Source organism: Vulpes vulpes, chromosome 7, assembly GCF_048418805.1.
Source record: "Vulpes vulpes isolate BD-2025 chromosome 7, VulVul3, whole genome shotgun sequence".
NCBI lineage: Eukaryota > Metazoa > Chordata > Mammalia > Carnivora > Canidae > Vulpes > Vulpes vulpes.
The window spans coordinates 23,101,941-23,124,323 of NC_132786.1; the positions used below are offsets into that span (position 1 = coordinate 23,101,941).

At 45.0% G+C, this 22,383-nt stretch overlaps 1 protein-coding gene across 7 annotated transcripts in view; it reads left to right on the top strand.

The window, feature by feature from the left end:
- The window catches only part of RBM33 (RNA binding motif protein 33), a 136,044-nt gene that overhangs the window by 107,059 nt on the left and 6,602 nt on the right, over nucleotides 1–22,383 (top strand). For 3 of the 7 annotated variants that reach the window (XM_072763242.1, XM_072763244.1, XM_072763249.1), the window contains 3 exons: nucleotides 9,741–9,950; nucleotides 13,978–14,166; nucleotides 22,286–22,374. In XM_072763242.1, the coding sequence (XP_072619343.1) occupies nucleotides 9,741–9,950; nucleotides 13,978–14,166; nucleotides 22,286–22,374 (488 nt within the window). The remainder of the gene's footprint in view (nucleotides 1–9,740; nucleotides 9,951–13,977; nucleotides 14,167–22,285; nucleotides 22,375–22,383) is intronic. The other 4 variants (XM_072763243.1, XM_072763246.1, XM_072763248.1 and 1 more) reach the window with 2 other exon arrangements.

Sequence of the window (22,383 nt, forward strand, 5' to 3'; positions counted from 1 at the left end):
TAGGTACAGCTCCTGAGCGTTGCATTTAGAGACAGAAGTGTTCCTCCTGGAGCTATATGTCACCCTTAGGGGACTCCCACTTTGAGGAGGAGTTGCAACTCCTACGCAGAGAAGGTAGGGTTGGGATTGGTCACCTTCACAGCCTCCTGCTCTCCGGAAGTGCCCTGCTTCCTGTCTCTGGCCCACTGGCTGCCCATCCTGCACTCACTGCCTGCCGAGCATGGCCTCGGGTTTGCGGAGCTGTCTCTTTACTGCTCCTCACTGAGGCTGGGCTTGTTCTTCTGTTCACTTTTTGTGTCCAGGATTTAGGACAGTTTCAGGAACATTATAAATATTTTTTAAAAATTTGTTGAAGTAATTGGGAAAGTATCTTCTCCCTTTAAAAACCTGGACATTGTGTATGGTTTTTTTCTTAATGAAATGCCAAAGAAGGAATTAGAACTGTTTTTTCCGTGAATACTTCTGATTATAAAAGTAATAGCTGTTTGTTGTAGACATCTAGACAGCACCTGTTAGAAAAATGGGGAAAAACAAAAATAGCGTTAATCCTTGTTCCTAATTCCTCTGGTCTTTGCATGCTCACATTTGCGCTTCCCTTGCAAAAACTCCTTTATCCAGTGTACAGAATGGGATTATATGGTACATACTGTTTGGCACTTTTTGGGTTGTGTCGAGTGGCAGGTGTGTGTGTGAGGACCTTGGTGTCCTTGTGTGGAGCCCCAGCCAGGGCAGGGCATGTCCCACGCTGTGGAGGACACCCCATGAGCTGTGCTGACCTGCCTCACCAGCATAGAGGGCGCAGCTCTCCTGACTGGCTTGATTTCTGGCAGCAGCTTCCTGCCACAGTGTTAGGCAGGCTCTGGGAGCTGAGATGTGCTTGAGGGCCAGGAAGAAATGAGTTGGGGGGAGGTGGGAAGTGAGGTACGAGGGGACAGAGCTGCCATGCAGTTGTGATAGAAGGGTTCTGGGAAGACCAGACTATCAAGGAAACTGAGTGTAGGAGAGGCCCTTTTAACCCGGGTGAAGGGGCCAGGAAGGCAGGGGGTGAGGGTTAGCTCAGACTCTTGCCTTGCTGGCTCTGTCCTTCTGGGTGGGGCAGGAGGGCCTCGTCGATTGCTGAGTCCTTTCCCTGTGTCAGGTGCTCATAAGCAGCAAAAGGACCTGAAGGCAGCTAGCGGAAGAGAGGAAGAGACTTGGGGCATAAATTCTGATTAGTCAGGTGTTTGAGAATATGTATATTCCAGAAACTTCCGAGGAGAAACTATCATATATAAATAGTTGTTTTTAAGAGCTGTAAAATGCTTTAGTGGACAGAATTAATAACTTTCAGAGAAACGGTTTTTAAAGCATTCTTAAACATTGTGACCACTAAATTTGGGCAAAATCATCAATTGTTCATTAGAGGACAGAAATTGGTTGTAATGAATCAGTCTGTGTTAGTTTTTGGGGTTTTTTTAGGGGTATGATGTTGGGGAGTAAAATAAATGTTTGAATCAGAAATTCATATACATATTCATGCAAGAGAGGTGGGAGAGTCCTGGGGCAGGAGGTCCATCCTCCCCTCCCTGGCCGGCTGCCAGAGGCTCAGGGCCTCAAAGGCCAGTTAACTTTGCTTCTTAAAGATTTCCCCAAACCTGACTCATGTCAGAAAGGTAGAATGGTGGGGAGGGAGGCACTCAAGGTATGGTGTCCTGTTAGCCCCATACCATAAAAGCCACTGTGTATGCCATTCAGATCCTTTTACTTCAGGAGTCCCAGGCACTTATGAGGTCTGTGTGCCTTGTCTCTATGACCTTGTGGGTTTTGCTTCACTTCAACTCATGTGGGACCCATTACTATAAGTTTACGGGGAAGCATTTTAGACTTGAGTTGTTTACCTGTTTTGCATCCTTACTATATATGTAAGGATCGTTGATTGCAGAGAATCAGGGGACACTGCAGAGGTAAAATATTTTTACTTCCTATTCTGTTGCAACAGTTTAATTAATTAGGTAATTGACCTAGAGACCTGGAAAAAAATGTTAGCCTGTTTGTTTTTTTTCTATCTTTTCTCCTTGAAACAGTGGTCTTCAAAGAGAAAATAGACCCTTAAATGTATTTATATTTAGAAACTTCATGTAGCATGCATATCATTTACTGTCCAGATTCTGAGTGAGCTTTTTTTCTAAAGATTACAGGGCCAGGCATGGCATTGTTGCAGTTAATAGAAACCTGTTCCGTGCGGTCTGTGGGCTGTAAGATCAGCAGCATTGCCATGACAGTGAAGTGGGCCTTATCGGAAGGAGAATTCATAAGAGGCTGCCCTGGGACCCTAACCACTGTCCTTGTGTGTGTCCTGACAATGTTATCTGTCCTCTCAGTACGGAGTATCAAATGTCTGTCATGAGTACAGAAATTAATTTAATGTCACCTGAAGACATGCAATTAATCTTTTAGAGGTTTTCATAATACCTTTACAGAAAGAGTTGCCAGTTTGGCGGATTTGGATTTTGGGGTTTAGAAGAAGATAAGGGAAATTAATTTTTCATCAGGGTTAATACAAGCTAGCAGGGCCACAAAAGCTGAGAAAAATGGTTGGGGAATTTGTCAAGTGTTGTCACTCTAGAATAATGCTGCTTAACGTCTGATAGTTGTAATCAAGAGTTGAGATTTCTATAGAGAGGGATTAATCAATTTGCTCACTAGTGAATGCAAGTCAGTGATATCACTTCTTCATGGGGTTTAAGAATGAAAATAAGATTTGATCTGTCAAATTGCAAGAAGCCCTGACAGTATCAATAGGCATTTTTTATCTATACATTTAAACCATTTGTTATAAATAAATTTGTCCTGCTAATGTTGCTGGCTACAAACCTCATTTTTTGGTAATGATTAAGCTGATAAAAAGTATTCCCTGGGCTTACTTAATTCAGGTAGTACTTCATATTTAAAAAGGAACAACTACTCTGAAAAGACATTTTTACAGTATTCACTAAAGAGAATCACTTGTGGAGACAACCAACGAAACATTTCTGCATTGGTCTAAGGCCAAACTTCTTTCACCTCATCTCTGTTTAGAGGAAGTAGAAGATACTTAAAATCGCATCTACACACCTTACAGTTTAGGTAATTAGAAAGGGAGCTAGGCCACCTGGAGAGAGATTTACTTTCAGAGTGAACTGACTTTTTTGAAGAGGACGTCTTTTGCCATCCACAAAGGAACAGTTACTTCCTCACATTAATGCTAATAGGTTTCTGGAATTCCTATTTTGAATGTAACAGTATTTTCATATTTACATAGCTAAGTACCAAGGATTTTAGGACCTCTTTCAGTGCTGTAACTATAAGTTACAGCAGACTTCTAGTGGAAGGTGCCTTCTTCAGTTTGCTTCTCCTTGACCGCTGTTGGTATTTGTGTGTGAGTGGAGGCATTAGGAATGTGCTCCTGGCCACAACCTACTAATCAGTGCATTGACTATCTTCCACTTGTTGACTGGAGTAATTCTCATTGTACTTTTTTGAAAGAGAATAATTGTTTTCTGCGTTGAGAAAAGGAAACCTCTCTGTTTTTCTTACAAAATGGACTAACTTGTTTAACTTACATTTAAGCCTGGAGTGCTCATTTGTGTGGTACACAAAAGCACAGCATCACAGTGATCCTTCATGCAGTTGCATGAGGGGCTAGACTTTTTTGTTTCCATGTTTGCTGGAAACAGTTGTTTTCATGTGTAGTCTCGGGTGGGAAGTGTTGTGGGACCCCAGACACAGGAAGTCCCTGCAGGTACCTGGGGACCAAGGGCCTCAGGCTTTTCTTTTGCAAAATGAGGGTAATAGTATTTACCTTGAGGGGAGGAGTGAAGGAAAAGTTGTCTCTACAGAACCCAGAACACTTCTTGTCACATTGCAGACATTCCAGAAACATTAACTCCTCCCACCCTCCTGAAAGTGGATTATGTTAATCCTACCAAAACTCTTGGTGATCAGGATCCTAGGAATGCCTTGGAAATTTCTGCTCTAGAGCGTGTTATTTACAGCTATAGAAGGTATAAAAAATTGATTCAAATATGAGCACCTCTAGAGCTTATCCAGGGCTTCCTCCCACTTTCCAATAAAAAAGTGATAGGAATGGTTTTTCTTAAAAGCTGGACATTCGTCATAATCGCTGCCTGAAATATCCCCCTTTCTGTGTGCATCATTTGCTCAACAAGTGTTTATCATCCACCTGCTCATTCTCTCATCTGAGGATGCTTTGGGGACCAGTGCCTCCTGTGGGGCTCCCCTTCCAGCTAAGGGTGAACAGAATGGCGTTGGTGGTTACTGCTGTGAAGCACAAAGCACTTAACACGTGGTGGGCAGGAGGCAGGAGGGGAATGCCGGGGTGGGGGGAGGGAGGTGGACTTCCGAGGACAAGGAGGATGCAGGCCGGGCAAGGAGGAGGAGGAGGAGGAGGAGGACAGAGACCCTGTGGCCCTGAGATTGGGCCCAGGGGCAGAGCAGTAGGAGAGGAGAACCACTTCTAGAAATGGTATTATCATCATTTCTTAGAAAACCCTAAAAGAGGCCTTGTACACCATGACTGGGACCCTTTCATGATGTCACAAGCTTTCATGCTCCATTCTACATAAGGAAAATTAAGTTTTTCTCTTCACAAATGAGGAACGGAGAGGCTTCTGTGGTACCTGTTTTTCCTAAACTTTGGGGATAAAGCTTTAAAGTGTAAACTTTTCTAGAAAGGTAGATAAAAGTTCAGAACTTTGTTTTTCAGGGTTTTTATCTGACATTATAGTCTCTTCTTACAGTAACTAGCACCAGTCTCTTACTCAAAGTAACAATGAAGAGAATTTTTATTATTTGGAGTATTTCTTGACTAAACGTCTATGTTATCAATTTGGTTCCCAGTTTAAAAATCATCAGATTAGCACCAGTATTCTATATTCATCATCCAGATACATATATACATTGTATACCTCAACATAGACTCGTTAGAATATCTTACTTTTGGTGGAGCTCTTCTTTTTAAATTAAAGTTCACTACCTAGATTATCTTGTTTTTAGCCTTGGATTGAGAAAGCAAAATAAGACGGCAGTATTCATTCTGTTTGTCCATGTGAACATCACCCTTTTTAGGTCGTATGTAGCAGTTAATTATCTGCTCTGCAGCGTGGCATAATTGTTTCTGATGCACAGGGTAGTACTGCTGCCTTGAAAGCTGCCCTGTTTAGCCTCATAGTGATGTTGAGGAAATACCTGTGTCCTAATTGACAGTGGCTGTAACCTAGCGTCCTTATACCATCAACTTTTTTGTAGCACATTGAGAATTACTCAGTTTTTAAAAGTACCATGCACTAGTTACTGATTTATTCAGTAGATACCTCAGGCCTTTGGCATGGACAAGAAACTTGGGCATAGTGAACAAAATAGATTGATGAGGTCTAAACCTCTTGTTTTTATAGATGCTTATAGCGTAGCATGTGCTTTAGGAATCCTTGAACTGTTCATCGGGTAGGCTTCCAGGGAGTTTATTTAGATCCCTTAAGTCCCTACAGTAGAAGGCTTTCCCTTAGAGCTAACCAGGACCTAGCCAGTTCATTTACTCACGTGGGTGAAAAGGGTGGAAATTGGAGAATCAATCAGTAGACTCTCGTGTAGCTGAGCTGTGTGGAGAATTTGTGGGGCTGGCTACGCCTGCACCTGACATCAGCGTCTTGTAGGACCTGAGACTTCGTGTGAAGTGTCAGTGCATGGGAAAAAGAGGAATGTTTTTCTCAACATATGCATAGGAAATATATGAATCTCATACTAATGCAATTCCAGGATTTTAATGGAATTAAAATGGATCCCTGGCTCTTGAGAAAGATGAGGATATGTGGTATATGTCCTTAGGTTTTCAATTTTATAGTATAGAAAAATTCAAGGGGCACCCAGGTAGCTCAGTTGGTTAAGTGTCTGACTCTTGATTTCCACTCAGTCACGATCTCAGGGTTGTGGGATTGAGTCCCATGTCAGCCTCTGTGCTGGGCATGGAGCCTCCTTGAGAGTCTTCCTCTCCCTCTGTCCCACTCCCCATGCCCTCTTTAAAAGAAAAGAAAAATTCAAACATATCCAAAAAACAGAGGTCACATAGCTTTTTAAGGTAAGGACTTTGAAACCTTGTGCACCTAGAATAGGCCACCCCTGCCTGGCTCGGGCACCAACTTCCACCTTGAGTGGAACCTGCCCAGGACTCCACCCTGGGCACCTGGGGAGCAGCTTTGAGAAACACAGACCAGCAGCTGAAATGTTTCTGTGGATTGTGGTCTTGTAGAGTGGCCTATCTTTCCCACAGTGCTTCCATTTTCATTTGAGGATCTTTCTCTGTAAGGTAGGAATGATTCTCAGCTGGCAGGGATAATGCACTTGTTGGAGGCAGAGTCATGGCAGGTCAGGAGGCACCTGTCTGGTTCAGCCATCCACAGCCTTATCTGCACAGCCATCACCCACAGAGCCTTTAAAATATGCTCATGTCGAGATCCCAGCTCCACAGTCTAAAATGGATGGTTCTGGATTCAAGCCCAGGATGGCTAGGATTAGAACTCTACCCAGGTGACAAATAGGTAAACTGAGTGTCCCTGACCAGTGGGGGCAGTGTGAACATAAGTGGGCCTTAGGAGAAAGCACTCAGTCTTCATCACCAAGCATGATGTGAGCTGCCCATTTGTAGGGGATGCCCTTTATGAATCGACAGAGGTTCCTTCCATCCCTGATTTGCTGAGAGTTTTAATTGAGAATGCTTTTGCTGCACCAGTACAGGCGATGACGTGGTTTGCCAGTGTACAACCAGCCTTGCATTCCTGGGCTAAACAGTGCTTGCTCACAGTGCGTGATGCTCTAGTACAGAACTTTCCTCACGCACATTTGTTGAGGATGTTCTTTTGTGGCTTGCTTCTCTTGGGAGGTCTTCAGCGTTTCCATCTGGGTCATGCCAGCCTCAGAGGGCGAGTAGGAAGGTTCTTCCTCCCCCTCTCTTTTCTGAAAGAGGCTCTGACAAGGTTCACCAGGGAGTTATCTGGCTTTTTCTTTGCGGGGGGCTTTTCACTACCACCTCAGTGTCTTTTCAGATTTTCTCTTTCTTCTTGAATCTGTTTTGGTGTTTCACCTCGGTGAAAGTCTCATTTCACCTCGGTGGCCTGACTTGGTATAAAGCTGGTCATGATGTCCTTTTTCATTTCGGTAGGGGCGGTGGTGATAACGGCTCTGTTATTTCTGACTGTGGTCTTTGGCACCCTTCCTTTTTCTTGATCGTTAGAGGTCATCGGTTTTGTTGATCTCAAAAATGCAACTTTTGGTTTCATTGATTTTTTTCTATTGTTTTTCTGTTTCCTAGTCATTGCTTTTTGCTGTGATCTTGCCGTTTCCTTCCTTGTATTTTGGATTGGATCCTCCGCCCTCCCCAGCTTCTAGAGATAAAAGCTCAGGTTCTTGGTTTCAGATTTATTTTCCTTTCTGACATAACTGCTTTAGATTTTGATGTGTTGTATTTTTATTCAAAAGGATTTTTTATCAGTTTTTTATTCTTTCATTTCTTAGCCTGGCTTCCTGTGGGTTGAGCATGTTGTTACATAGCTTGTTGGTCGGCTGGTCGGTCATTCAGGAAGAGATTGGCCAGTGGTCTGTGAATGGGGCAGCACTTGCCCTTCCTACCCGCCCCCTTGGGCCCTGGCACACCCATGAGCTTCCCTGGCTCCCTGGCACCCGTGGAGAGCTCTTTCATTTCCAAGATTTCTCATTCTGTTTCTCAGATTACTGGCTGGTTGACTATTGTTCCAGAAAGGGTGGGGGCTGACAGTTCGGTGGGTGTTCCCCATTCCCTTCCCTCTGAGGTTGCTGCCCGTCCTGACTGTTCTGACTGCCCTGCTTGTGCTGCAGGGCTCCTCAGGCCTGCAGGCCACACCAGCTCTGCCCTCTGGGTTGGCTGGGGAGCCCTGTTGAGCAAAGATGGCCCTGTACCAGGTCTTGGGAGTAGGTGCTGCTCTGTGTCTTGTTTGACTATTGTTCATTCCCAGAGACCTGAAATGCTTGTTCTGGATGGTTTTTTCCAGTTAAATATTTGTCTTGGGGGGAGGAGATTTGCTATCCTCTTCATGTCGCTGTAGCCAAAAACCCTGCCACATGTGACATTTTTAATCTCATTTTTCTTGGGTCCCAATTACTTTGGGCAGTTTTTACACAAATCTTATCTACACCTATCTTGCTCCAGCCCCTGTCCCTTCACTTTATGCCATTAAACTGTCTCTAAAAGATAAGTTTAGAGGGGAGAGAGCACAGAGTACAAGGGCTGCTGCTGAGCTCATTCACCCAGTTCCTTTTGGGTTTTTTTTTATGTGTATATTTTTTTATTGGAGTTCAATTTGCCAACATACATAGTACACTCAGTGCTCATCCTGTCAAGTGCCCCCCTCAGTGCCAGCCACCCAGTTCCTTTTGGATCACAGGTGCCGCAGAGCAGGCCGCGAGGGCAGAGCGCTGCCCACTGAGCCCACCTCCTGTGCTGACCAGGGATAGAATCTTACTGTTCACTCTCACACATCTGTTGCTGTTCAGATTTTGTGACTTAGCAGGGAAAAAGAGGATTTTCTTGCTATCCACACTTACTTTTTGGTCACCAGCTACTCTTTTGGAGAGACACTGCATTTAATAATTGAACCTAGCCAACAGGCACCATCCAGAGAAATTTTCTTATGCTGCCTTGTGGTATCGTGAAAATAAATAGTACAGTGTGAGTGTGTTAAATAGCAAAACTTTGAGAACCTTTTAAAGACCTAATTGGCTTTATTAAATATTTATGAATTGGACAGCAAGCAGAGGAGGCTCCCAGGAGATGTACACACAAAGATTTTTTATAGAAGGAGGATGGAGCAAGAAAGTTATTGGCAAAAGAAAAGGATGGGTTGAGGCAGGTGGCTCTCCCTAAGGGGAAAAGTTAGGGTCTTGTCATGCAAATGCTCTGACCTTCCCTGTGTGCGGCCTGCTCTTTAGTGCTGATTGAAAACTTCCTGACTGTCCAGTGAAGACCACATCTCTGGGGGAGATTGATTAGTCCAGTCTCAATTTGGGGACTCATGGTCTGAGTGACATCATAACAATTTTAAGGTCAAGAAATGAAGGATTGTTAGTAAAACTCAAAAGTTAGATTTCTGATACTCCTAAAGCTGGTAATAGGGCCCACGAGTCCCTCCTCTGAAATCACTGACTCCTTAGGGTGAGGCACTTGGCGTCTCAGCGGGAGGCAGGGGGAGGTGGGAGAGGACCAGGGGTCAGTGCTGTGTCTCCAGGCCTGTGGCCACAGCCAGAGAGGAGAGATGTGTCCGAAGACAGTCCACCTGGAATTAGGTCTGAAAATGGGTTAAAAGTTTTAAACCACTGCCTGTGCAAACTCAGATTTTAACAAGAATGCTCTTGAAAATGGCAAATACGTTTTGAGTATGACGTATTTTTAAAGTTAAGCGGTATTTCAGTGAGCTAAACAGCATTTACTTTAATCACAGACCTTTTGAGTGGATCCTGTAATTAAAGATCTTCGTGTTTTAAATTTCAAAGATATGATTAAAACCCAAACACTGTCAGATGAGGAATTTCCTTAGTGGCTCTAGTGAAATGACAGGTTTGGTTTTTCACCTGCTTGAAATCGTTTTGCTCTCAGTTGAGCGCTGAGGCGGACTCCCTGATGCTGGGGAAGGCCGCCTGGCCATGCGGGTACTGACCAGCTCGCTGCCTTGTTTCAGCAGGGAGGAGAGAGCGACGGCTTTTTTCACCCTGAGGGCCAGCCCCAGCGGCTCCCGCAGCCCCCAGAAGTGAGACAGCAGCCTGCCCGCAAGGTGACGCTGACCAAGGGGGCTCTTCAGCAGCCCCAGCACCCGCCGGTGGGCTCCCACGTGCACTCGGCCGGCCCCCCAGGCATCAAGAGCATCCAGGGAGTTCATCCGGCCAAGAAGGTACTGCCTGTTACCTGGGCCGCTCCGTGGGCACATGACGCCCAAGTGCTGGGAATGCGTAGATGTCCTGCTAGTCACAGTGGTCAACATCTGGACAGTTCTCGGATACGAGTGCCTAGTGCACAGTAGGAGGGCTCAAGTAAATTAAGAAATGAGCCATAATTTCCTTTGTTCTGGCTTTGAAAGTAAATGTGTTCACAAAAGCACTTTCCCCTCGTGACTTTTTAACGGGACAACTCAGGGAAAGCCCACACAACCGGGGGTGTGGTGGTTCGCTGCAGCTCTGGCCCTGCTCTGGAGACAAGCCTGTGCTCGCAGATCCCAGTCCTGTACGTTTCCTTCCCCAGGTCGCTGGTTCTCCAGACTCTGCAGACAGAGAACCATTGCCCAGGTCCCTGGTGGGAAAGCAAGCCCTTTGGGGGTGAAGGACCATGTGTGAAGAACATGATAAGAATTTAAAGTCTTCCCTAGGAGAGGAGTGTCCACCTTGTCCTGTTAGATCCCTGTAGTAGGGTGCCCTTTCCGTCAGCTGGTTGGGGAGCCATCCTTGTGGCTTCCCCAAAGCCTTCTCCTCTCTGCCTGACAGTGAAGTCCCCTCTGGGTGCATAGGTCAGATGCCCCTTGTCTGATGGAATTATGTAAGGAAGGAAGCAGGGCAGCAACATCTGCTTTGAGTTCTTCTAGAAAGCTCGGCAGTCTACTAGCTCTTCCCATCTCTCTACTTGTTCTTTTACTGATACTAAGTAGTAATCATATTAATATGAAAGCCATTTGGGGTATTTGAAATATTTAAATTACTTAGTGTATATTATATCATAAGCTCTTGATGATGTAGGAGCAAATGAAATTATTCCCTTTTTGCAACAGAAGACGAGTATAGACATTAAGTCTTATCTCCAGTCTTTGAAGGTTGCCGCAGTCTAAACTGGCTTCAGTTGGGCTGAGACGTTAGAGGCCCCTTCCCCCATACAGCTGTGCAGTCTAAAACCTTCGTCTTTCCTGGCCCATGTGGGCTCTTGGGAAGATTTCATAAGAAGATACATATAAAAAGCTTGGTCCTTGGTGTATAAGTAACCATTGGGTAAAGGATATTATTATTAATATTATAACTTCTAGCCTGAATATAAGAATACTTATTTATTGCTGGTATCCAGCCAATTTTACTTAACAATTAAAAAAAAAAATTCTAGTGTGGTGTTAACATACATTGTTAAGTTTCAGATGGACAGTATCGTGATTCAGCAATTCCTTATATTACTCAGTGTTCGTCATGAAAAGTGCACTTTTTTTTTTTTTAAGATTTTATTTATTCATGAGAGAGAGAGAGAGAGGCAGAGACACAGGCAGAGGGAGAAGCAGGCTCCATATAGGGAGCCCAGTGCAGAACTCAATCCCAGGACTCCAGGACCACGCCCTGGGCCAAAGGTGGCACTGATGAGTCACCCAGGGATCCCCAAAAGTGCACTTTTAATCCCCTTTCCCCCACCAACCTCCCCTCTGATGACCATCAGTTCTCTAGAGTTAAGAGTCTATTTCTTGGTTTCTGTTTTTCTTTGTACATTTCTTTTCTTTCTTAACATCCCACATAAAGAGTGAGATCGTATGGTATTTGTCCCTGACTGACTTCACTTAGCATAATACTCTCTTACTCCGTCCACACCATTGGCAAGATTTCATTCTTTTTTATGGCTGACTAATATTCCAGGTGTATATATTACAGCACATCTTTTTTTTTTTTTTTAATTTATTTATTATAGTCACAGAGAGAGAGAGAGAGGCAGAGACATAGGCAGAGGGAGAAGCAGGCTCCATGCACCAGGAGCCCGACGTGGGATTCGATCCCGGGTCTCCAGGATCACGCCCTGGGCCAAAGGCAGGCGCCAAACCGCTGCGCCACCCAGGGATCCCACAGCACATCTTTTTTATCCACTCATCTGTCCTAGACATTTGGGCTGCTTCTGTAGTGTACCTATTTGTTTTTGGTTTTAGCCATTCTGACAGGTGTTAGGTGGCTCACCGTGGTTTTGATTTGCACTTCCGTGATGATGAGCAGTGTTGACATCTATCTATTCATGTGTCTGTTGGCCATCTGGATGTCGTCTTTGGAAAAATGTCTGTTCATGTCTTCTGCCCATTTTTAAACTGGATTATTTTTTGGAGGGGGGGGTGTTGAATCATGTAAGTTTTTTTTTTAATCTATTTTGAATACTCACCCTTTATAAATATCTTCTCCCGTTCTGTAGGGTTGTCTTGTAGTTTTGTTGGCCATCTCCTTCACAGTGCAGAAACTTTTTATTTTGATGTACTCCCAGTAGTTTAATTTTGCTTTTGCTTGCTTTGCCTCAGGAGATACATCTAGGAAAATGTCGCTATTGCGAATGCCATAGAAATTACTGCCTGTAACCTCTTCTAGGATTATGATTTCAGGTCTCACATTTAGGTCCTTAGTCCATTTTGAGTATATGTTTGTGTATGGCCTAAGAAAGTGGTCCAGTTTCTTTCTTCTGCATGTGGATGTCCAGTTTCCCAACACCATTTGTTGAAGAGACTTTTTCCCACTGGATACCCTTTCCTCCTTTGTTCACGATAATTAGATTGTTTTCTTAATATCTCGTGATGTTGTTTCATTATTAGTATACAGAAATGCAGTAGATTTTTGTACATTGATTTTGTATCCTCTGACTTAGTTCATTTATCAGTTCTAGTAGTTTTTTGTTGGAGTCTTTTGGGTTTTCTATATGTAGTATCATGTCATCTATAAATAGAGTTTTGCTTCTTCCTTACCAGTTTGGATGCCTTTTATTTCTTTTGCTTGTCTGATTGCTGAGGCTGGGACTTTCCAGTACTGTGATGAATCGAAGTGGTGACAATGAACCTGTTTTGTTCCTGACCTCTGGAGGCAAGCTCTCAGTTTTTCCCTATTGAGGATGATGTTGGCTATGGGTTTTTCATATATAACCTTTATCATGTTAAGGTATATTCCCTCTAGACCTATGTTGTTGCTTCTTATCATGAAGGGATGTTGTACTTTGTCAGATGCTTTCTTTGCATATTGAAATAATCATATGGTTTTTATCCTTTATCTTATTGATGTGGTTTGCATGCATTTTTTTGATGTGTGTTTTCCAGTGTGATATCTCTTATAATATCTTTTTGTACTTTTCAAAAACTTACTTCCCAAGAGGAATTTTGGTGCCTTCATTTCACTGCTACCCTGCAGAGGAGGAATTTTGTTTTAGAGAAAGCACTTGGCACTTGGTGCTCTATCTAATTTTCTAATTAGAAAATACCAGAAGGATTCTGCTATCTTCTCTTCTTTAAAGGATCCCAGAACAATGGTTTTGAACCCTTGGGCAACTTAAGAAACTCCTAAGGTCTGGGACCTGCCTTGAGCCAGTGACATCATCACTGTGGTGGGGGTGGGCACATGGGCATTGCTGTGGCTTGGATTTTTTTGCTGTGGTTAAAGCTCTATAGAAACTTGTAGTGTGTGGGACTGTGGTGTGCGGCAGCTGGGAAGTGACCCCAGCTACGGAACCTGCCTTTTAGGTTCTCAGGGTACCAGCTACGCAGAGTCACAAGGAGACTTGGGTACTTAATACTGTGGCTTGTGGAGGCTGTGTGATGGCACCTATCCCCACTGATGTGGCCTGGAGTATGCTGGGAGAGATTTGGGCTCTAGGGCTATTAGGACCAGACCCAAATAAGTTATTCAACCCCTCTGATCCTCCTGTTTCATCTGCAAGTGGTGCTTACACAGAAGGTACTTACTCATACCGTGCTTAGTACCAAGATAGATCCACACTTAGCTACTTCTCCTTCCTTCCTTGCTCTATCCAGATTTGCTGGGTTTGGTTTCATTTAGACATTAAACCATGCTGTGGTAGTGGATGAAAAATACACAAGATCCTGTAGCTTATGGTCTATTTTGATGGATTCTGAGTTGTTTGATCACTTTTATAATCTTACTCTCTGTGGGAAATAACCCCACAACTGGAAAGTCACATAGTACTTCTGTTGTTGCCAGGTCATCATGCACGGGAGAGGCCGAGGGGTGGCAGGAGCGATGGGCCGGGGGCGCCTGATGCCGAACAAGCAGAACCTCCGCGTGGTGGAGTGTAAGCCTCAGCCCTGTGTCGTGTCTGTTGAAGGGCTTTCTTCGTCCACTACTGATGTCCAGCTGAAGAACCTACTCATGTCAGTAGGCCCCATTCAGGTGGGTCACCTGGGGCCCCTTCCTAGGACTCAATTATGTCTTGATTTAAGTTCCCTTTGTGTTGGTATTTCCTGTTAAAATAACATATTTAAGAAGAAAGACACATTTTATTTACTGTGCATCCCTGATATCAGAACTCTTGCTTTAGAGTTATTTGGAAATTTTTAGGTGCTCAGTCATGAAATTTATGAAATAACTTTGCCAACTGAACAAATTATCCTTTGAAATCCTCATATTATCCTAAAGTTCACATAGGCACCTATATATCTATATTTTTTGTTCTGTAATATTTTGTTTGTAACAACTTAAAACTTGTAAAGCATTTGGCCTTCTTGACCTTAATTTCCAGAAATAGCTCACATGTTATCAGCTATGAAACTTGGTTTAGATTTTACAGACATGAAGTAACATATACTGTATTTTGATCTCTTAATCTTAAAATGAGTTACTTCTAAATGCTTAAAAAAATCTCTGACAAGCAGGCTACAGATATGGCTTCAGTTCTGTAGTAAACAGAATTCTCCATTTAAACCCCTGAAATCGGGGAATCCCTGGGTGGCTTAGCAGTTTAGCGCCTGCCTTTGGCCCAGAGCGCGATCCTGGAGACCCAGGATCGAGTCCCGCATCGGGCTCCTGGCATGGAGCCTGCTTCTCCCTCTGCCTGTGTCTCTGCCTCTCTCTCTGTGTGTGTGTGTCTTTCATGAATAAATAAATAAAAAATCTTAAAAAAAAATAAAATAAAAATAAACCCCTGAAATCTACATCTTCTAGAGTCCTGTAGATAAACCATTAGGGAAGTGGGTGGTCCTGGTTTTCCTTGAGCCCTGTGTCTCTCTGGTCCTGTGGTCCTGCATTTGGCCTCCCCCTACCCCCTCCCATCCCAGATGCCATCAGCACTGGGTCACAATCCTGCATGGTCAGGAGGTGGAGTGTGACTATCAGATTTCTGCATGCTTTCCTTTCAGGATGTTTTATAGCCTCTTGCTACATGAGTGAATGGGGTTACATTTTCAGACTAGAGTTGATACAAATAATTCTTAACATGTTTGAAATCTGTCTACTGTTGAGAGTCTCTAAACGTGAGGCATGGATGAAATCTCTTCCAAAACTTTCCCTGTTCAGGCATAGCGACTTCCACCTTTCAATTCCCAGGGATATGGTTAGGGTTAATTTTTATTTGTGTGTCATAAGAGAAAGTTAACCAAGAATTTGAGCTTCCATTTTCAGTATAGTCTCTTGCAGGGGTGTGGCCAGAGACAGCTGTCCGTCATCTGGGGCTTTTGCACTGCCTTCACAGGCAGCCCCTTCGCACAGGTCATCACAACGGGGATCAGTTTGCGGAGCATCATAGGTTCATGAACAGGTGCTTATCCTGGTCTGAGACTCTCCCACAAATGGTGGTGGAGAATGGGCTCCAGTAACAGTGTAGCAGTGAATCCAGACTAATAAACCAGAACCTCCTGTGGGAGTTCTGAGAACTGGTGTTCCCTGGGAGAGCTCATGGGCAGTCTCGTGTCCCCGGGGGGTGAAAGCATGGCCGCTTTCCACATGTGACCTGCTAATGATCATGGCTTTGCTTCCTCACATGTAGTCTTGATAATTCTCTGGAGTGTCCTCAACTGAAATACAGTTTTCAAGTCTGAATAGTGCTGCTACTTGCTTCTCAACACAATGAGTGAGAGTCAGTGGCTGCTTGGAGCTGTTGCTAAGTCACCTAACCTCAGTCTACTCATCTTAACACTTGAATTTTGCATTTTGCATTGGGGCTTATAGATCTCTTAAATGGCCCTTTTTGTTGTTGTTGTTTATGAAAAGGATTAGAGATCATTCTGTTGGAAATAAAGTTTGATTGAGGGAACTAAAAGCCAAACAGAAACAGGGTTGGATTATTTAATGCCTTGTTCTAATTAGAAAACAAGAGGAAGCTAGGAAGGGGAGAATGAATTCTCTAGATTATATTAGTTACCTTTACAATGGGGTGGAAGGTGAGGGCCCATCTGCCCCTGGAGAAACCCCTGGGATGATGGATTTAGCACTTACAGAAGGATCTCTTCTCCCACCCTGGGGAACACAGCAGAGTATGTGCATCATGCCAGTCCTAGTCCCATAGGATGATTTTGAGGGTGAGTTTATAAATATTTAAACACCACATTCACAAAATGTCAAGTTTCTTAACCAAAAAAAAAAAAAATCTAACAAGTATAAACAAGTCCCTTCCAATGTTAGAGAGCTGAAGAGTGATATTAAGTATACAATTTACAGAGACCTTTATAACAAGAGTCACTTATGCTTTAAGTATAAATACACTTGGAAGGGATGATGCTGGCTAATCCAGGCCTTCTGTGGTTGGCCTTCTGCAGTCCTGGCGGGAGGAAGAGTTGGTGTTGAGCTTCTGTGTGCCTGGACTCTGGCACCACCTCGTGTACACTTGGTGTCACAGCAAGTGGTGGTGTTTAGAGCAGGAAGGCTCCTGTTCTTTGGGGGCTTTAAATCTTTTTTTTTTTTTTTTTTTTTTTTTTTTTTTTTTAAGATTCTATTTATTTATTCACGATAGAGGCAGAGACACAGGCAGAGGGAGAAGCAGGCTCCATGCCAGGAGCCTGACGCGGGACTCGATCCTGGGACTCCAGGACCGCGCCCTGGGCCAAAGGCAGGTGCCAAACCGCTGAGTCACCCAGGGATCCCCCTTTGGGGGCTTTAAATGAGAGGAAATGACAGTGACAACATGCAAGCTCTGCTTCTTAAACTGTGGCATACGAGAGGCTTTCCCAGTGTGGCGGCAGGCCTTGATGAGCACGTTTCTCTCAGACTAGTGCCGAATCCCTGTACACAGTACTCAGAAGCCTCTCTACAAAGTCCATTTTAAAATTCTGTATTGAAAAAAATAAAATAAAATTTCTGTATTGTCTCGTTGTTTACAGAATAAGAAAAAATGGCAAGATTTTGTAGAAATGTTAAAACCAGAAGGTGGCAGTGGCATGAGAAGTAAGGGGTGTATTTCAGAGTTTCAGGGAAGATGGCCCAGTGAGAGCCACGTGGCGCTTACTTGTAGCTATGTTGCACGAGTCCACATCGCAGAAAAGGCTCTGCTTTGGATCCCCAGACCCAGTGGGAGGCACCTGCATCTTGCTCATAGGGAGGGCAGGGGACCACAGGGGGGCCCATGAGCACTATGGGCAGCTGAGCACACACCCAGCTGTTCTCTAGTGATCTGCACGGTTTCCCGCAGGAGTGACCTGACCTCTTGCTCTGTCCTGAAACACGGAAGCCAAGGGGACTCTTCGGGTCAGGAAGTAAGCTACTTAAAACGCCTGTGGCTTTTTTGCTTGTCTTTATTTCCCTCTTTGCTAGGTTGTGCCTAAAATTGTGCCAAGAAGAAAAATTTGTTATCCTATAAATGTCCTGTCCAAACAAAAAAGTAGTTTGCTCACAAAAGCGGAACGTTTGAAATCATTTAATGAGAATCTGTAACCAGTTCCCCATCGTTATCACTGTCAGCTGTATTGACAACAGTCGTGCTGCGCACGTCTTCTCTGCCGCTCTCTATTCACTTATCTATTCACTTCTCTATTCACTTCAGCAGTCATGGGAGCAGCACCTGAGCTGGGCAAGAGTAGAAGTGACCCCTCACCATGCAGCCAGAGTCACCACTGGGGTCAGGCTCTGAGACTAGGCTTTGGGGGCAAGTCCCGATGTTGCCAGTTCTTGATGTGTAACTCTCGGAGGGAGCATTTCTCCTTTGTGAGTCTGGGCTTTTTCTTCAGACTCTCATCACCACTCCTTTGTGACTGTCCCTTCACACCCTGGCAGTCCTGGGGGGGATAGGAGAGACGGGCACCCTCCACATAGCCCTCGTGTGGCAAGCAAGACAGGACAAGGTGTGCAGCAGGTGCACCCCATGGCCATGTGTATGCTCTCGGTGGGGGATGGGGGGTGCTAGACAGCCTTCTAGGTCCCGCACATTTACTTGTTGCCTCTGGACACTGCAGTTCTAGAGTGCAGCTCAGTCCTTGCAGTGTGGCAGTGCTCCTTTGAGCGGTTCTGTGAGGTTGGCTCATGTAGGGGCATTTGACCTGTTCTGAAGATGCAGCTCGTTCTGACCCACTGTGGAGGGTTGGTCGCTGAAGTAGAAAAGGTTGGAATCTTGAGTGAAAGCAGTTCAGTTTTTAAGTTCAGGACATTTGGGAGAAAAAGCTCTAGGTGCGGTCAGTGTAGACTTAGGACAGACTCACGCCACAAGGTGTAAGGAGAATAAAGGCGTAGCCACGAGGTTTGGAGCCATATTGGGCAAAGTCCTGAAAACACTGTGGCAGTAACCCAAAGGAAGAAGGGATTTTCAGGAGACCAGTGTGACAGCACGGGAGCTCTGAAGAGCTTGCATGGGTTCCAAAGGGCAGGTTTGTCCTACAGGAGGGAAGCTGGACAGCAGCAGCGTCAGTGGCACGGGCCATGGGAATGTACCTGCACCAAGTCAGTACGAGCAACAGGCCCCGGGGCACGTGGAATCACAGGTGGATGTGCGGCACGTTGGGATTCAGGAGGACAGTGGCTGGGCACCAGAGCAGCCTGTGGTGGTGGCACGCATGCATGTGGGAGGCCCGGGAGCATGGCCTGACTGATAGTGTGAGCATGTCGGCTGCCTGCCCTTGGTACTGTTCGCCTCTGTGGGCACCCTGTGCCATGAGGGGGCATAGGCCTGCTGGGCACAGGGAGGATCAGGTTGGTGGTGCCAGCCCACAAGGGGGTCCTTCTGTACTCTCTGTGGCTGTTGGACGGGCCACAGAAGTGGCCCACCCGTGGGTGTCTGGGTCAGGGCTGCAGTGGGGCTTTTCTCATGCAGTAAGTTTACTTGCTTACTTTTAAGATTGTATTTATATATGTGAAAGAGCATGAGCAGGAGGAGGGGCAGAGGGAGAGGGGGTAGAACCTGAGCAGGGAGCCTGATGTGCGGCTGGATCCCAGGACCCTGAGATCATGACCTGAGCCAAGGCAGACGTTTCACTGATGAAGCCAGCCAGGTACCCTGGAAGGGGAAGAAGTTTAAACAGATTTTCAGGGCCTCAGAACCCTGTTAGTGTCTCCGTAATATTTTCGTTTCTCTGAGCGTGTGCACAGGCACACAGGCTTTTTCTGGAAGGAGAAGCAACTTCTAACAGGGGAAGGTGCCTGGGGCTCAGAGCAACACGGACCTTCCTGGGATCCAACTGTGGGCTGTCAGAGCCCATCAGGGCCGGCCAGCTGGCCCCCGGTAGGGTAGCAGGGTGTCCAAGCAGGCAGCTGCCAACCAAGGGGTTTCATCTTGCATTTTGCTACATAAAGAAGGGCAGTTAACCTGTTTTCAGGAAGTGAAGCAAAGGCGTCTTACCTCTGAAAATGAGGCGTCAGGATGAATCAAGTTGGTGTTCGCTTTCTGCCTGTGTGCCAGCATGGCACCTGTGGGAGGGGCCTGGAGAAACGTTGTGAATTTGGCTTTCCTCTGGGGGAATTGGTGTTTAACTGTATGGATGTATGGTACTGATCTGTAGATGTATATAACCTCAGATTGGAAGCCTGTGAACAGAAATAAGGCTTTTGGCTTTCGGTGAAGTGTCTACTTCCCTGCTCCCAATACAGAAATTACTAGTAGCTCTTATTTTGGTAGGTCAGACACTTCCTGACACTCAGTCTTGTATCTAGAAAATACTTGTTATTTAAAAGAAAGTACAAAAATGTAGCTAGAGGGGAACAGATAAGCACATTTAAGGCTGTGTCCTCATTACCTGTGCTGACTCCTTGAGAACCAGGCCGGTCCTTAGGAATTTCAGCTGGCCATGTCCTGACTGGCATCTCCTCAGTCAGACTGAGGTTTCAACTCCTTAGGTACAAATAAATGCTCTTGCATCAGGCATTTTACCATTTTATCTGGTAAATGGTAAAAATGAAGCTTCATGCCTTCATTTCACATTGTGAAGTCACCCCAAGGAAATCACTCTAGAAATGTAGAAACATGTTCTTTCCTCAGAAAAAAAGCATGGTATTTTCAGAGTCCAGATTCTGTCTGTGAATTGTAGAGTGAATAATTACTTGTGATATCATAAATTAGTTTTTCCTGTCAATTCCAAATAAAGTTCTTGTATTTTTAGATGAGGTAAATTTAGGTAAGTTCTCCTGACTCCCTCATGAGGTGTGTCACTGTGGGGGCGCCACTCTTGCCCCTCAAGCCCTGTGGTTGGTCCAGAGGCACACACGGGACCAGGAGGAAGGGCCTAGCCATGGGCTGTGTGCAGGTGCTGGGGTCACCTGGTGTCAGAGCTTCAGGGTGGCAATAGCCGGAACTCATCCATCCTGGGAGTGAGCAGCCAGATGAGACTGGCAGCTTGGAAGAGAAAGCGGGCCTCTGCCCCATACTTTGGGCGTGTCTCCGAGGCTGGGGAAGCCGCATGCTGAGGGTGCACCCAGGGAGAAGTCGATGACAGTCATTAAAGACCACGTTATGGGGCTTTTCTTGTGCTGTTAACAGTAACTTTAATCATCATCAGAAAATTCTTCTGCTTCCAGTTTTTATATCCACAGAAGAAAGATTTAGAATTCTGCTAAGCTCACTTCAGCACACCAGGCGGGCAGACACAGCTCTGTGCTCCCCGAGGGCTGCCCGTGCACCTAGTCAGGTCGGGGAGGAGTCCTCGGGTGGGGCTGTGGCGACGACTACAAGTGGTCTGTGTACACACCTGTGTAATGGGGAGACTTGAAACAGTTTATTTCTTTGTGAAGCACTGAAAGGTGACTTCGGGGAGGTGGGTGCTTGCTTAGAGCTCTCCCAGTGGTGTTCACTGGTTAGACGTTCTGTGGTTACTGAAATGAAGAGTACGTGGTATTTTTAGCCGTGTGTTTCCATTGTAGATCTTTGACAAATGTTTTAAAACTAAATACCCACATAGGTCAATGCTTCTAAGGGTCACGTGTTAGCATCAGTTATTTTTTCTGGCAGACAGAAGCTCAGACCCTGAGGCATCGTGTTGTGTGCTATCCTGAGGCATCGAGGCAGTGTGTCCTGCAGGGAGCTAGCGTTCCGCTTCAGCTGCCGCATGCCCTGCCCTTTGCAGAGGCTGGAACCTGCTCAGTGCCCCAGATACACGTGCTAAGCTGCCTGCATCACCAGGATACTTGGGAAGCATTAGGCGCTCTAGAGTGGGATTGGCTGATGGATCACAAGGTCTCTTCCTTTGACCTGTCCTTCACAGATTCTGGGATCCTAGACCCCAAGGCCTCAGAGAAAACTCAGAGCTGTGTGTGCGTCCTCCTCAGGGCCAGTGTGAGGACTAGGTACAAGTTACCTCTTGCCAGTGCTTGCTTTTCAGACAATAAGATTCTTGTCACCCTATGGATCATTTCTTTCCATCTGTCTTCTTCATAGACTAACTTGGTTTTCACTGCAGAGTAGCTGCCTGTGATGGTTGCTCTTGCTCCTGAAGACCTAATTTGCGATGTCACTCAGTGATCCACTTCTAAGTGCAAAATGTGACCAGCTAGATATGTAAAAGCCTCAGTTTACCTTACTGGTAATTGTTGGGTCCCCTTGCTAAATGGCAGTTTCCTCCTGTGTGATGAGTATTGCTCTTTAAAAAAGCTTAGTGAGGGCCACACAGAGGATCCCCTGGCAAAATGGCATGCAGACAGGAAGTGACTCTCCACAACTCTGCCACCAGGACTCACAAGGTGGGTTGAGGGAGAAGACGGAGTGGCTCATGTGGCCAGGTGATGGAAGGTCTTAACACCAGGCTGGAAGGATATACATGCTACTCATGGGAATGACTGTTTTGGGATAGATACTCTGGATAAGATAAAAATTGCTAGGGAGGTACAGTTTTCTTTAATGATCCAAATGTCAGCCTGGACTTGAACTTTGTGTTAAAGCTAATGTATAAATACATTGGATGTTTTCTCTTTCCTTTATTTTCTTTTTCTTTTTCTTTTTCTTTTTCTTTTTCTTTTTCTTTTTCTTTTTCTTTTTCTTTTCTTTTCTTTTTTCTTTTTTCTTTTTCTTTTTCTTTTTCTTTTCTTTTCTTTTCTTTTTTCTTTTTTCTTTTCTTCTCAACACATAAAACATGATATTAAAATGTTTTTCTGTTTCTTCTTCTAGAGTTTACAGATGCTTCCCCAGCAACGGAAAGCCATAGCTAAGTTCAAGGAACCAGCTCATGCATTAGCGTTTCAACAGAAATTCCACAGGTAGCCAGT